At 47.8% G+C, this 16,700-nt stretch overlaps 2 protein-coding genes across 2 annotated transcripts; both read left to right on the forward strand.

Moving 5' to 3' along the window:
• Positions 1 to 3,421: 3,421 nt before the first annotated feature.
• Positions 3,422 to 16,021, forward strand: LOC122705043 (dehydrogenase/reductase SDR family member 4). Its single transcript, XM_043920253.1, has 8 exons — positions 3,422 to 3,754; positions 5,280 to 5,457; positions 10,641 to 10,742; positions 12,902 to 12,972; positions 13,067 to 13,118; positions 13,394 to 13,528; positions 13,973 to 14,028; positions 15,468 to 16,021. Exons 1-8 carry the CDS (start codon positions 3,624 to 3,626, stop codon positions 15,580 to 15,582), a joined length of 840 nt encoding a protein of 279 aa, XP_043776188.1. The 5' UTR covers positions 3,422 to 3,623; the 3' UTR covers positions 15,583 to 16,021.
• On the forward strand, positions 6,222 to 9,805 carry LOC122705046 (60S ribosomal protein L17-like). Its single transcript, XM_043920255.1, has 2 exons — positions 6,222 to 6,226; positions 9,276 to 9,805. Exon 2 carries the CDS (start codon positions 9,365 to 9,367, stop codon positions 9,803 to 9,805), a length of 441 nt encoding a protein of 146 aa, XP_043776190.1. The 5' UTR covers positions 6,222 to 6,226; positions 9,276 to 9,364.
• Positions 16,022 to 16,700: the final 679 nt, after the last annotated feature.

Below are 16,700 nucleotides of genomic sequence, written 5' to 3' on the forward strand. Positions count from 1 at the left end.
TTGACCATAGTCATCAATTGAAAACATTTGACCCAGGATAAAATATACCTATTCGCACCAAATACAAAATATATATATACATCCAAGGTTGTTCATTGTAGCAGTGTTTGAAATGGCAAAACACTGGAAGCTATTTAAATGTTCTTCGGTGGGAGACTGGCTAAATAAATTATGGAATATCCACACAATGGAATATCTTCTAGCTATTTTTAAAAGGGAGAGACAGAATAAAGGGGACTATTGTGAACTACTCAGAACAATCGCCAAGAATGTATTTTAAGAAATCAAAGAGAGAAGTGGGGGAAAAGAAGAAAGAAGAGAAACAAGCAATTTGAAGGACATTATGTGTACTGCTATTTCATTCATGGGAAACGTTTAAGGGAAAATATGCATGTAAATGCCTAGGAAACTTCTAGAAGGATACACAAGACCAAGAGCTATAGGGGGAGCAGGTAAAAGAAGCATAGGGAAGAATTTCTTTTTTACTTTTCACTCTATAACCTTGTGTCTCTTTTAAAAATTGTGAACATGTGTTATTTTTGTAACTTAAAAAATAGATATTTCAATGATTAGAACAAAAATGCATTGATGCAGAAAATAAAATTCCAATTTAGAGAAAATTAATTTCCAAGAAAACTGTCATTCTCTAACGTCAAAAAAATTAAGAGTAGCTATTCAACACTGACAGCAGGTCAGGTTGTCATGACTCATTTTGATTTCACATATGGAAATAAAATTGCCTACTTCACTGGATTAGACATATTCAATAAAATTTACAAAAAGCACCCAACAGTTGCCAGCACTTAGTAAGTGTTCAATAAAAGTCACTGTTATCACACAGTCCTCCCACACCACACGAGCCTGACTTGTGTCAGAGATGATGAGTCAATAACCAACATGGAATAGCTATAGCAAGATGCAGGACTTGAATTCCACCCCAGGTGAACTCCTTCCGGACTACAGTCAGCCTTTGAGGAAGATGAGAGTGCAGTCCTCTGTCACAGAGGCATCTCCTCAAGATCTGCAGATGGTCCCACCTCCATATAAGAAACACCCCACTACCTATTCAAATCCCCACTTAAAAGAGACTCCTACACACATATGTATTTTCCCCCAAAATTTCCTACCCTCTTCTCCAACAAACCAGCTTGATGACTGGTAGAAGCTGAAGACTCCCACCCTTCTTGCTTTCCTTCTACATTTTTCTGTTCACAGATTCCCCCCCAATATCTCCGGCATTCTCTGGAGGCCAAATATCGCCCCCGCCCAGACAAGGAGGCTATGTGCGTTCATGAGCTCCCAGCCCAGAATTCTCCTTTCCCCAAACCCTTCGCTCTTTGAGAGGGCTTCTCTTGTTGCGGAGCATGGGCTCTAGAGCATGTAGGCTCAGTAGTTGTGGCACAAGGGCTTAGTTGCCCCGAGGCTTGTGGTATCTTAAGGCAGATCTTAACCACTGGACCATGAGAGAAGGCCCTCAAACGTTTTGCTCTTTGGGGTGTGACCTCCCTCAGCCTCCCCCCACCCTACCCCCCACCCCCACCAATCTCAACCCCTGGATCTGGCTGCTCACCTCTGGACAGGAAGTGGAGAGAGACCAAATATGCCTTACAGGCCTATCCCTTTGAGCCAAAGCCCTGAGAGGCTCTGCTTCAGTCCTCCTAAATCCCCTCCCCCAGCCCCAAGGGCAGGTGGCAAGCCCTGGGAAGGGTTCCCACAGTGCATTAGCTCTGAACAGGTCAGGAGGAAGAGGAGTGTCATGCTATCCAGCCTCTGTTGTCAATAATTCATGAGGTTCAGACTGAGGGGCACCAGTCAGTCAGTTTCCCCCAGCACATGGGGAAAATTAGACTCAAGCTCTCTTATCTCATCCAGATGTGCTGAATATCACAGCTGTATAACATCTCGATTGAGGAATAAACTATAAATCCAATGCATGCTTGTTATATCATTCACTACTCATACACTTTTAGATGCTGAAATCTTTTTGGCTGCTTAGCTGAGCTACACATATACTACCTGAACCTTTAGCAAGTATGAATTCTGTTAAACAGCAATCCCCGGAACTAAATTTCACAGACCAGGATTTTCTCTCCTCTAATTGTAGGGATTGACATCAGGTTGCCAGACTGGTGATTTCACCAACTAACAACCTTTTTCTCAACCTACCCATCTGCTTTCATCATCTTCTCTTAACAAAAAGACTAACACCAAAAAAAAAAAAAAAAGAGCAAAAGCATATCACAGAATAAAGGACTATCTGTTAAATTAAATAATCTTAGCTTTATGAAACATGGTATTTTCATTTTTTTTGCCTTGAACTAGTGAAAACTTAGCCTTGGATCTGCACAACTTCTCAGGCTGGCATTTGGAGGCCACAGGGTTAAACCAATTCAGATGCTGACACTGGGTCTGTCGGGGCCTTTCTTCAGTGTATCATAAGTGATCCAGATTTATTAATTCTCCCAGAAACCCGGGAGGGAGATCATTTCAGCCCACTTGGCAGAAGTGGAGGCTGAAGTCTAGGGCACAGAATTTATAGCTGGAGAGGACCTTATCTATCATCTATCCCAGCACCCTCAGCTTACAGACGGAGAGCCTGGCCTGTGGCAGCAATAATTACTCTATGGTGGCAATAATTACTATGTGTTTAGTAGTTCAAAGTTTATAAAAATGCTTTTACATTCAACAAATATTTATTGAACTAGGATGGAGGCTAAGACCTGGGGACACAGTGATTATAGAGAACTTGAGTGCTCCTGAGTGCTCTGAATTTCCACCACTGGTTAGGGGACCCTCTAGCTTCCTTGCTACCACTTAGGCCTAGAGAAGTCCTCTAGAGTGGAGGATATAAGAGATCCTGTCAGGTCAGGATCTTTAATTCTGCACACTGGTTACCCCTGGTGATCAGAGTCTGCCCTCCAGGCCTATGGGGATGGAGGAGAACTTGAGCCAGAGTGAAGGGCAGTGCGGGCTTAGCCCTGCTCCTCTCCATTAGGTGTCTCTCCTAGGCTCCTCCAGGCTCCCCTGAGACCCTCAGGAGGTGAGCCCCCTGGGGACCACGGGCCTCACCCCCATGAGCAATCTCAAAACATCTGCCCTTCTCTGGGCTATCACAAACGTGGACCCAGACTTTCTTGGAAAACAAAACGCACCTTGAAGTTCTAGGAAGCAAAAGCAAACAGTTAAAGTCCCCTCTGTCCCAAGAACTGACGTGGGCAAGCAGATGTGTGAGGAGGAGCGGGAGGACAAGGAAGTCTACGAGCTCCCCGAGGTGAGGAGGGCCCTATAGGGAACCGGGACCGACAGCACCGGCACCCCCGCCCCCCGCCGCCCGCCCCCCGCCCCCGGGCGAGCAGGGGATCTAGGGGCGCGGCGGCCACAAACGGCAGGGGGCGCTCTCGGCCACGGCCGGCTCCCCTGGCCAAGGGGCCGCGCGGAGCCGGACGAGCAGTCCTGCTCTAGGGCTTCCGGGGAGCGGCGTGCCGGGAGCCGGGAGCCAGGAGCGGGGAGCTGGGAGGGGAGCGGGCCGCCGAGTAGGCGGCGAGTCACCCTTCGCCCTGCCCCTCGCCCTGCCCCACTGTCACCTCCCCTGGGCGGTGCAGAACCCTGAACCGGCCGGGGCCATGCTGAAGGTGGGACTGCTACTGGGTGCCTGCGCACGGTCGTGGAAGTCGGTCCGGATGGCAAGCTCCGGGGTGGCGCGCCGGAACCCGCTGGCGAATAAGGTGGCCCTAGTAACGGCCTCCACTGACGGGTGAGTGCCCAAGCCCGCGTCTCGGGAGTCCCCCGTTGTGTGCAAACATGTACTACCCCCTGTCCTTGGCCTCCCGCGCCCTCTCTTCAGTCCTCCCGTGTGGCCAGAGTTGACCCTGGAAGAAAGGCACCACGTGGTTGGCCTGCAGCCCCCTTCGGATTCCGCTCCCCCCACCGTTGGAGTTGCCAGCTCTCTTGTCACTGCTGCGTCTGCCGCCTTGCTGCTTCCCCTCACCCCACCCCGTCTATCCTGTCTCCTGGGGTTCTGGGCCGCCCCAATCAACTGGCTCCACCTAGAGTCTGGGAAGACCGGAGGCCAGAAGTCCAAGACAGTCCAGATTCCAAACACCCTATAGACTGCCTACACCGACTGTGGAAATGTTCCAGACACCCCGCTGTGGCATCCCCAGGAGTCTCACAGAACTTTGCCCCTTCCCTAGAGGGGACGCAAGTCATGTGTCCAGATTCTTGTTTAGTTCAGTAAACTAAACTCCCGTGCCCAGCCTGTTTCTTACCAACCCCTGTTTCTCATTCCCACAGACCCCTGCTACATGCCAGCTCTTCACAAAACTAGAATATATATAATTGGGGAAGCCTAATGGCTAACAAGTGCAAAATGTGTAACCCTGGGGGCTTCCCTGGAGGTCCCTGGCTAAGACTCCATGCTCTCAATGCAGGAGGCCCAGGTTCAATCCCTGGTCAGGGAACTAGATCCCACATGGACCCACGAAGACCCATATAGCCAGATAGATTATTTTTTTTTTAATGTGTAACTCTTTCTCCTATGAACATAAAAAATTTATGTTTGTGACCAGACACCCCCAATTTTATATGTACCCCAAAACATAACTCAGTTCAGTTCTGATGCTGAGAAAGATTGAAGGCGGGAGGAGAAGGGGAAGACAGAGGATGAGGTGGTTGGATGGCATCACTGACTCAATGGACATGAGTTTGAGTAAACTCCGGGAGTTGGTGATGGACAGGAAGGCCTGGTGTGCTGCAGTCCATGGGGTCACAAAGAGACATGACCAAGCAACTGAACTGAACTGACTGAATCAGAAACCCCCAGTTTCATATATACCCCAAAACATAACTAACAATAGAATATTGAGATGATGTAGACTACTGTACTAAGGAAAGTATTTAGGGATAGAGGCTTTTCTGAGAGAGACTCTCCAATCATGGAAATCACTGCTGCTTGCTATACCCCTAACTCATTTCTCTCTCCCCTCAGTCCCTATAGGGTATGGAGCCTGTGACCCATGGTGGATAACACCTGTGGAAGGTGTTATCACTTCCTGGGAAACTAGACTGAGGGCCAAAACCATAATAAAAATAGTAAACCATTGCCAAAAAGATGCTAAGCATGTCCCTCTGTATGGTAATGGCTGTGCCATTAATCCTAACACGTGGAGGTCCTACAGAAAGAGCTGGAATTCAAAGCCCAGGCAGCCTGACATAAGAGCCCATGCTTTCACCCTCTTCCTGTACCAGGCTTAAAAGTCCTTATCTCTCTCTGCCCACAGGATCGGTTTTGCCATCGCCCGGCGTCTGGCCCAGGACGGGGCCCATGTGGTGGTCAGCAGCCGGAAGCAGCAGAATGTGGACCGGGCAGTGGCAACGCTGCAAGGGGAGGGGCTGAGCGTGACGGGCACCGTGTGCCATGTAGGGAAGGCTGAGGACCGGGAGCGGCTGGTGGCCACGGTAAGCAGCAAGGATACGGGTCCAGAACCATGAGATAGCAGATGGGAGGCAGCCTGAGCTGGCTTTCCTGGACAACATGGGTGTAATCCAAACCAGCACTGTTAACTAAAATAAAATAGTGCATTCTGCATACCCACACCAGTCCACCAGCACATTTTTATGTGTGCCTTTCTGTTCTGTCTCCGAGAATCAGCCCATCTCAGTCAGAGAACCAAAAAACACTCTACTGTTTCTACCCTGCATTGTGCCTTGGGGTGCCCCAAAAACTCCAGCTGGTCCTGGCTCTCCAGTAGCTTCCAGTCTAATTGGGCAGATGAGAAGGGTAAATAGGCATTCCCACTATAAGCTAAGAAACAATCAATCCCCTGTTTTTTCAGTTTATAAAGTTGAGTGCCCAGGAACCTACAGGAGGCAGCCCATTATTTTTCAACCACCTACTGTGTGCCATTCACTTTGTCTCAAGCCTTTCACAGGTTACCTCCAAACAACAACCCAAGCAAGGGCAGGACTATGCTCCCTGTTTAAAGAATGGTTCAGAAAGCTGGAACAACACCCCAGGTCCCACAACTAGTAAGGGAAGAGGTGTGAGCCAACCCAGACTTACCAGCTACCTGTGTGTTTATGTTAGTCAGTCATGTCCAACTTTTATGATCCCATGGACTGTAGCCCACCAGACTCCTCCATCTGTGGAATTCTCCAGGTAAGAATACTGGAGTGCCTAGCCATTCTCTTCTCCAGGGGATTTTCCTGACCCAGAGATCTAACCCAGGTCTCCTGCATTACAGGTAGATTCTTTACCATCTCAGCCACCAGGGAAGCCAAGCTACCTCCAGACTACCAAGCATTTTCCTACCAGGTCAGGCCTTAGATGCCCTCTTAGACTTTAGTCTCAAAGGAAGTGGCTAAGCCAGTGTCGAGAGTTGGTGGCACCAGTCTTGCAGGTGAACATCTTACAAAGGAGGCCACTCTTTCCTAGGCTCAGGGCACACCCTTCATTTCTTGGAGTGGCAGGAAAAATCTATCCAAGGATGGGAAGCCAAAGATACTGTGCTAACAGAATGAAAAGCAATGGAAATAATTTGGGTAATCTTAGACAAGGAGGGCATGAAACAATTGTAGACAGTGGCATAGTAGACAGCATAGGTTATTCCATTTGTCAGGAGTCGCTTGGCAGATGCTCAAATGTGCATTGGAGAGAGTCAGTTGTGGGTCCAAGAAAGCCACCATGCCTGGCCACCTCTGCCATCTCTGCTGGACAGAGCCTGAGACCTTGATCCTCAGGGTGGGAGCCAGCTGGGATCCTGGGCCAACTAGTGGCCATGTGAAATGTACATGGCCACTTAATGTCAAAATCCTGCTGGGAATGTGACTTCTGGACCCTCACCAGGTCTCCTTTGCCCATCTTGCAGCTCTGACCCAGAAGTGGGGTTTGAGCTAGACTTTGAGGAGTGGGTGGGAGTAGGCAGATGGCATAGGGCCAGGATCCCAAATGATCCTGCAAAATGAGCAGATAGCCAAGGAAGGGAGGAGGGTGTGCTCTCTGTGAACCCACAGTGTGAGAGCACAGGCTCGGGAGCCCTGGTAGGAAATGGGTCAGGTGGGAAGGGGCATGGAGGGACATGGGCCTCCATGGCCTCCCAAAGGAGTTTAGACATTCTTGGAGGAAATAAGCCATGTGAGATTTTGAGCAAGGTGGAAATAATTACTAAAGAACAATAATCTGGCACTGGTAGGAAGGATATATTGGAGAAAAGAAGACTCTGGGCAAGAACATTGGTGAGGAAGCTGACACTGTCACTTGGGTCTACAGCTGTGGCAGTAAGACCAGAATAGATGTGCCTAAGAGATGTTTAGTGGGAACCAACCAAATTTTTCTCCCCCTGGCTGGTGTCAAGAAATGGGACCAGGAAGGATGAATCAAAATTGACTCTCGAGTAGTTGAAAGACCAGTGTCGAGAGGAGAATGATAGGATACTTGTTGGCAGTTTGAGATGTGTCCTGCCTATGGCCAGCCACTAGCCTGTGATGGGGGAAGCTGCTGCCCTGAGCATGGTTATTCCCCAGTGGCCTCCTAAGCTGCACCTTGAAGCTTCTCAAAGGCAGCATGAGCTGAAACCAGATCAGCCACTTCTCCACTTGATTCTACTTAAAAAAAAAAAAAAAATAGACCTGTCCGAACACAGAGCAAGCAACTCTTAACCACTTTAGGGTAGCAATCACACAATTTAGAGCAAGCCTTAGAAGACACCTGGGTGGTCATAGCAAATTTGCCATTAATCTTCCACAGTTCTCTGTCTCTGTTCAGTCAAAAGCCAGCCTGCTCTCCTCTCTGTGATGATAGGCCTAGAAGGAGAAGGGGACGGGATGCACAGACCAACCGGAAGAGCGCTCCAGGCGATTCTGCGACAGTCCGCTGGCTCCCCACCCCTAACACATCTGCACTCGGCCCAGCACGCATCACTTTCTGACGCATCCTGCGTTTTCCTTGAGACTTACACAGAGCGAGGCAGGTGACCTGGATGCCAAAATTTAGACAGTGCGGGAGAGTACTGATACAGGTTTTGCAAAGATTATGTGATCTTAACATGTGTTAAATTTACGTGTTGACAGCCCAGGCATCGCCCTCAGCAGTGTGGAAGCAACTGAGCTTAGCACCTAGTTAGCAAGAATAATTAGTTAAAAACAGGAGTTAGCAGATGGTACACATTGTTAATAACACCCCTCCGTGTGCCAAATCGGGAAGCACAAAGTTGACTGAGGGCCCATTTAGTGCCGCTTGCCCAAGGCATCAAAATTGCCAGGTCTGGGCAAATGTGAAGTCTGTTTGCCCAGTGGCAGAATGCTGGCAGAAAGACTGTTTGGCTATTCGTTACTCCATTGCATGCCTTCACCACCTACTTACAGTTTATTAAGGAGGTTAGATGTTGGCTCTCTTGGTTTTCCCAGTTTAAATCTCAGTTTCTGCCTTGAATCTTCCATGCCTCCAGCCCCCAAAAATAAAAGCAGGAGGTGGGGGAGGGGAGAAAAAGGCATCATAACTGAGCATGGAACTGCTTTAAGCCCAGACCGGCGTCTCCTCCATCGTGGCCCTCCTGGATACTGGAGTGGGTTGCCATTTCCTTCTCCAGGGGATCTTCCCAACCCAGGGATCGAACCTGGGTCTCCTGCACTGCAGGCAGATTCTTCACCAACTGAGCTACAAGGGAAGCCCAGCCGGTTTCATAGTGACCCCCAACTCACTTTTGGAGGACTCTTATGAATTAGCTCAATTAGAGTCAATTCTGCCACCACTAACCCTTGTGCCCTGAGCATATCATCTCTCCAAAGACTCAATGAGCAGAACTCCTGCTCTTAGCCGGTCCTGATATGTCATTCCTGAGCTATATGACCTTGAGAAATTAACTTCCCTGAACTTCAGTTTTATCACCTTTAGCATGAGGACATTGGGCGAGATGATCTCAAAGGCCCTCCCAGTGGCAACTTTCTGTGGGTCTACTTAAACTCATTTTTCCATTCAGGTACATGTGGACAGGCTGAGTTTGAGTAATGGTAACTCATTCAAGGGAAACTGGACAGTAAGCACTTGGAGAAATGGGGTTAGGATAAAAGAGGTAGGGTCTAGAAATGGATTTTGAGGTGAAAGCTGAGGCCATGAGAATAAAGGAGTTCCCAAAGGGAAAGTCAAAAGAGAAAGGATCAGTGACAGTCTTAGAAGAAGTGGGAGCAGGAAGAAGAGATTGCAAAAGAAATGAAACACTTTTTTCCGGTAAGCGGCCTGAGCTGACCCCTAAAAATGGTGCACTATTCACTCGACCCAGAAAACCCCACAAAATCATGCAAATCAAGAGGTTCAAATCTTCGTGTTCACTTTAAGAATACTCGTGAAACTGCCCAGGCCATAAAGGGTATGCATATTCGAAAAGCCACCAAGTATCTGAAAGATGTCACTTTAAAGAAGCAATGTGTGCCATTCCGTCGTTACAATGGTGGAGTTGGTAGGTGTGCACAGGCCAAACAGTGGGGCTGGTCGCAGGGTCGGTGGCCCAAAAAGAGTGCTGAATTTTTACTACACATGTTCAAAAATGCAGAGAGTAATGCTGAGCTTAAGGGCTTAGATGTTGATTCTCTGGTCATTGAGCACATCCAAGTGAACAAAGCCCCCAAGATGCGGCGCAGGACTTACAGAGCTCACGGTCGGATCAACCCCTACATGAGCTCTCCCTGCCACATTGAAATGATCCTTACTGAAAAAGAACAGATTGTTCCTAAACCAGAGGAGGAGGTTGCACAGAAGAAAAAGATATCCCAGAAGAAACTGAAGAAACAAAAACTTATGGCCCGGGAATAAATGCCGCAGAAAATAAATGCAAATAAAATTTAAAAAAAAAAGAAATGAGACAACCTTAAATGTTTTAGCAGTAGAGCTTGGGGCTTCCCTAGTGACTCAGTGGTAGAGAATCCCTCTGCCAATGCAAGAGATGCAGGTTCGATCCCCTGGAGAAGGAAATGGCAACCCATTCCAGGATTCTTACCTGGGAAATCCCACGTACAGAGGAGCCTGGCAGGTTAGAGTCCTCAGGATTGTAAGAGTTGGACACTATTTAGTGACTGAACAACAACAGCAGAGCTTGGGGTGCTTTTGAAGAGAAAATGTTTTAAGGAAAAGAGTTCGTTTTGACAACTGTCCCTAAGAAGGAACTCTTTACCAATATTGATAAATGCACCTCCTTTACTGTCCTGTATGAAAAGGCAAAAAGATAGGACACTAAAAGATGAACTCCCCAGGTCAGTAGGTGCTCAATATGCTACTGGAGATCAGTGGAGAAATAACTCCAGAAAGAATGAAGGGATGGAGCCAAAGCAAAAACAACACCCAGTTGTGGATGTGACTGGTGATAGAAGCAAGGTCCGATGCTGTAAACAGCAGTATTGCATAGGAACCTGGAGTTGGGAAAGATTGAAGGCAGGAGGAAAAGGGGACAACAGAGGATGAGATGGTTAGATGGCATCACCGACTCAATGGACATGAGTTTGGGTAAACTCTGGGAGCTGGTGATGGACAGAGAGGCCTGGCATGCTGAGGTTCATGGGGTCGCAAAGAGTCGGACACGACTGAGCGGCTGAACTGAACTGAACTGAACTTACTGTCCTGTAACCCTAATTCAGATCTTCCTCCTCTCTAGGCTGTGAAGCTTCATGGCGGCGTGGACATCCTGATCTCCAATGCTGCCGTCAACCCTTTCATTGGAAGCTTGATGGATGTCACCGAGGAGGTGTGGGACAAGGTAAGAAAGGATGAGAGCAGCAGGGGGTGGGCCTCAGAAGATGGCACACACCAGTCTGCTTTTAGAATGCACTTGTCAAGTGCAGTGTAAATGTGAGGAATCCTTGCAATTTGCCACACACCTGCAGTGCGCCTGGTAAGGGCACATGGAGGTGGGGGGCTTCCTTTGTCCCTGTCTTTCTCTTTCATTTCTGCTTCTCCACAATTTTGCTTTCATTGACTCCTTGCTAATTGTCTTCTGCTTCCCTCCCCCAGCTCTTTCCCCTCTACCATGGGGGGGTTATCCAAGCTCTTCTTCCTGGTTTATTTTCAGCAGGCATGGCAGCTAATATGCCAATAACTAGTACACTCAGACTTACACACCACCCTTCCCCCTCTCAGCTGCCAAAAACAAATGATTTTTCATTAGTTGGAAAACTTTAATAGCTGCTAGTTAAGTGAAATATCAATTCTAGTGAAATGAACTAAGTTGCCGCTTTATGACATTCAGCCTTTGAAAAAGACTTGCATTCTTTCATTTTTAACTCCAATGTCAAGAACATCTGAGATCCAGATGTCTGAATTCAAGGAACAGAATATTGGTTTTCATGTGAGGGGTATAATTACATTATATTTATAATGTATATCACATACCTACATTCTTTAATTATAAAGCCTTAATTGAAAGATTTGTCTTTGTTTACTAAGGTTAATACTCCCACATGATTTGGAAATGTTAAATTTTTTATGATCTCCCGTGGTTTTGCCTTTTACCCTGATGTCATCAATAATTTCTCAACACTGAAGTTTAAGGATACTAAAATATTCTAGTTTGTTTATCAGTGTTCCACAGACATAGAGACCAAAGTGCCGAAATGGTCTTCAGTGAGTCAGTTCCTGATTGATATTCTTTAAAGCAGAGAAACATCTTTCATGAGCAGTCTGAATAGGGACCACATGAAAATCAGTTATAAACTGAGTAATTTTTCTTTCTAGTTGGCTTTTTTTTTTTAATATCATAATACATCAAATCTAAATGCAGTGGTTGATCCTTGATTGAGCCCTGGACTTTTAAAATAAGGACATTTGGGGGACAATTGGGGAAGATTTTTTATGGACAGTATATTAAGTAAAATCATGATTATCAATGTTAAATTTCTTGAGTGTGATAATGAATGGTGATGTGTAAGAGCATCCTTATTATTTGGAAATAATGCTAAAGCATTTAGAGATGCAGTATTATAATGTCTGCAACTTACCTTCCAAGGGTAAGGAAAAAGCTGCATAAGCACATAGTTAGGGCAAATGGCACAAAATTTGAACAACTGGTGAATGTAGTTAAAGGATATCCAGATATTCCTTGTCCTTCTATTTCAACTTATCTGTAAGAGTGAAATTTTTCAAAATAAGCAGTTGCATGGGGAGAATGGGAGGGGACTATCCCAGCAGTGCCTGGAACAATGTAAACAAGGTTCATGAATTTGTTTTATTTTTTTTTTATTATTATTTTTTTATTAGTTGGAGGCTAATTACTTCACAACATTTCAGTGGGTTTTGTCATACATTGATATGAATCAGCCATAGATGAATTTGTTTTAAATTACAGATGTACAGTTTTGATTTTAGATTATGTCCCAGCTCCCCCAATAGTGCCTCCTCATGATTCCATTTGCCAATAAGTATCCAGCCAGACAGTCGATCCTGGAGGGCCAAGAGCATCTCCCTCCCTAACTCAGAAGCCAGAAAAGTGCTGGAACAACCCCAAGTGCCTGAGGTCAGGCCACATTTTCCCTGAGAATCATGGCTCACTCTGGGGCAGGTCCAGGAAGCCAGCCCAATTCCCAGGCTCTCGCTAGCTGGAAGACAGTCCAGCTCAAGTCCAAGACAGCCTTGAGAGTTCAGATCCGTTCTGGGTCAGATCAGACTTAGGAAACAAGATGAACCAGGCTCCATTCTTTTTCACCCAAACCCCAAAACGTGTCATTCTCTAGCTGTCATTCTCAAAGCTCCCTCTCTCTGGGCCATGGTGTCTTCACTTGTAAGCTCTGGGTAAATCATCTCTAGGACCTCTGCCAACCCTAACAAACAGATCCTAGGGACCCCACTCTAACTCTCCATCACCCTGCCTTCTGCAGCCTTCTGAAGACCCTCATGTTGTTACCCCTCTTCTTTCTATTGCAGATGCTGGACATTAACGTGAAGGCCACAGCCCTGCTGACAAAGGCAGTGGTGCCAGAAATGGCGAAACGAGGGTACAGGGAAGGAGGGGGGCCTGGGTGCGATAGGCCCCACGCAGGTCGAGGGCAGGGTGTCCGTGGCAGCAGGGCCATTCTGTTCTTTTTTCAGAGGCGGCTCAATAGTGATCGTGTCCTCCATCGCAGCCTACAGCCCATTTCCTGTAAGAACCCCCTTCTCTGCTACTTTTATCCTTTCCTCCATCCTGTACCTTCCGTTCCTCCAGTCACCCTAGGAAATGTGTGTCCCCTTTTGGAATCACACCACCTTCCAACGAAATAGAGGCCTTGCCTCCACAAATGAAAATAGGGGCAGTTTTGCCATAAGACAGTTTTCTAACTGGGACCCTCTTTAACAAGAGTTGCCCATTCTATATTATGTTTAGAACCAAGAATGAGCTGGAGTTGAAGAGACTAACCCATTCTCTCCTTTCCCCAGAGCCTGGGTCCTTACAACGTTTCTAAAACAGCTTTGCTAGGCCTCACTAAGAACCTGGCCATTGAACTGGCACAGTGGAATATTCGGGTGAACTGCCTGGTGCCTGGACTCATCAAGACTAGCTTCAGCCGTGTGGTGAGGAAGGGGAGTCTTGCATCCCACTGGGACTCTAAAGGGCATCTTCTCAATGGAGAAGCCCAGCTCCTGGGTCCTGAGCTCCCAAGCACTTCCATCCCCTGCCCTGGGTTTTTCCACACTCCCCCTCCACAGCAGCCATGTGTCCAGACCAGATCCCCACACTATCCTTTCCTAAGGTGCACAGTGAGACTGAGGAATTCAGATTCCACTCAGGCCATTTCCTATTTCCTTAAGTGGATGAGACCTGGAGCAACCCACCAAAATGCCTCCTTAGGACCTGAAGAGAACAGAGCAGAAGAGGCCAGTGGGTGGTGACTGGGAGCTGGGAAGGACTAGGAAATGAAGGGGGCACCTCTCCATCCTTCCTCTCAATAGATGGGAGGGCGGGCAGTTTGTCCTTTCACTGTCCCTCACAGGAAGAGATTTTCCTTTTTCCTGCAGTTGTGGGAGGATCAGGCAAGACTGGAGAGCATAAAAGCAGCCATGCAGATCAAAAGGTAAGGCTGTCACAGGGGAGGGTGAGGAGGGATAAAGATGGAAAGGTCTGGTCCCTCGAAGCCCATAGCTTGCCGTCTCTCCGTCCCACAGACAACACAGCCATCCATTCCTTACTTCAAACACACAGACTTCACAAGTTTGTGAACAGGGCGTCACTACAGTGGTGTGTGCAGGGAGTCTGCCTCCTTGCAAAAACCAAACACAGAGGCATCCAGGTTCAGCAGAGCAGAGCCCTGGGGGAGGCCCTGACTCCTCTCTACACCTGGGTCTTTGCCTCCACCTCTGGGTGTCCCTAAGATCAGGGACCAAAACCAAAATCAAAGCATGCTTTTTTAGTTTCCCTTGAATAAAAAGAGTCATGTTTCCAAAGTTCAGGTTGATGATCCTACAATTCAAATAAAAGTCTCCAAGCTTCCCTTGCCTAAGAAAACTAGCCTCTTCCCCCAAAAGGTCAGGCATCTTCAGCTGGCTCCCTGTCCTCTAAGTTCTCTGCCTCTTTCCAGTCTCTGGCTTCCGGGAGCTCTCTTGTCTTTAGCTCCTCCACCTTGTCCCCTCAAGGACATGTACCAGCAATGCCTCCTTGAGGAGGAAGATGCTCTCAAGTGCTCCCAAAGCCATTCTCATGTCAGGCATGAGCTGCAGGCCTAGTCCACAACTCATTGATCAGTCAGGGCATTGGCATCCTTGAGCCACAGTGAATGATCTGGCCCTGTGCTTTTCAGTCTTGGATGCACATTAGAATCAGCTGAGTAGTTGTGAAAACACAGATGCTCAAGCCTCACTCCCAGAGATTCTCTGTTAATTGGTCCAAGGCAGAACCTAGGCATCTTTAGTGGGGGAAGGGGAGGGAGGGAGAAGTTGAGCCTCTCAGATGACAACAGTGTGTAGCTAGGATGGAGAACCACTAATCCAGTCCTTCTAGGTTTGAAGTACCCACTCCACCCACCTCTAGAGCATTCTATGGCAGTTAAAGTGTTCCCTAACTATGCAATCACTGATACAAACACTGAGAATTAGCACAATCTCACAAAATGACTTTGAGACAAAAATAGATTCCTGAAAAAGTTGTCTGTGAATTGAAGCTGTACAAATGGAATCATTTTAAACAAATCATTTACTGTCTCACAGACTCTCTGATATTTGAATAGTATGCACACATGTGAAACAAATTCTTTGAAGAATGAAATAGCCAGTTTATCTATATAACTGGATTTTGGTGTCCTGAGTTCTCTAAAAAACAAAGTATCTCTATATTATATGAATATAATGTATAGTGGTTTTTGCAGAGTGCAGTATTAATGCTTCTATTGAATTATAATGGCTTATGAAAATGGTAGCCCTATTTTATGGACAATTCACTGGTCCTGAAAAATTTCCTGATACTTTAACAAATTCCATTCCCTGATTTTTACTCCCTTCCTTTTCCCCTGCTTCCCAGGATAGGCAAGCCAGAGGACTGTGCCGGCACTGTGTCTTTCCTATGCTCTGAGGACGCCAACTACATCACTGGGGAGACAGTGGTGGTGGCTGGAGGGGCCCCATCTCACCTCTAAGGACGTGGAGAGCATCCACCAGGGCAGAGATTAGGCTCCAACTCCAGAGTCCTGTTCCCGAATCCATCAACTGGCCTTTCCCACCTCTGCCTAGCATACTGCTAACCTTACACCGTAACACCCCCCTGCCACACACACACACATACACACACACAAATCAATTCTGCCCCGTAAAAAGCTCCAGCATTCTCTGCTATCAAGGTGTAGCCTTAGGAGGATTCCTGCTGTTACTGTAGCCTTGGACAAAGACGTCCCTTGCGAGAACAGGGCAGGCCTGCAGAGAGGGCTTAGCCTACTGTGGGAAAGACCAACTAGTATTTTTTTCTGGGCATCAGGAAAATTTGAGGGAGATGGGACAGAAGGAACTTGGAGTGGAAGGAACTGAGTTGGAAATTAACAACTCGCAAATGAGGTGCAAATAAAACGCAGATGATCACGATGCTTTGAGTCAATGTCCTCATTTTTCAGTGTAGGGTGCATAGGTGTGATAGCCGAGCAGAGCATAAGTCTGAGTGGACTGGATTCCCCTAGTATGTTCCCAGATGCTAAGTTTGGATCCTCCTAACCCTCCTCCTTGTCTCCAGGACCTGAGCGTAATGCTGGGGGTGGAGGTGTTTGCAGAGCTGCCAGCTGGGAGGAGGTGGCATGGGAATTCCCAGGTGCTACTCTCGGCTCACACCCGCGGGGATGGCGCCAAGAACATCGCAGGGATCACCGAGGCCGGGCAAGCGGGAAAGGAAGGTCGAACTTCCCCAGATGTGGCCAGGTCCTCTCCTAGCATCACCCTTGGCCGCAAGTTCCTTCCTTCGAGGGTCAGCGAGGACGAGCTAGACGCGTCCCGAGCAAGCAGTAAAAAGGGAGGAGCCTGGCAAGGATGACCCCGCGAGGGGTACCCAGGCCCACAAACAAAAGAAATAGGTTCTGCTGACGGTGCCCGAGGAGTGGATGACATGGAAAGTGAGGGCGCTGTCCCCCCACCCGGGAGATAGCCCGAGCTCCAAGGCGACACGCACTGGGCGTCGCACGCGGGAGCCGGCGGGAGGGGTGGGCGCGAGCGCGCGCAGGGTCTCACGCGGCCGGGAGGCGCGGCGCGCATGCTCAATCCGGCACCTCTCCGG

Source organism: Cervus elaphus, chromosome 12, assembly GCF_910594005.1.
Source record: "Cervus elaphus chromosome 12, mCerEla1.1, whole genome shotgun sequence".
Lineage (NCBI taxonomy): Eukaryota > Metazoa > Chordata > Mammalia > Artiodactyla > Cervidae > Cervus > Cervus elaphus.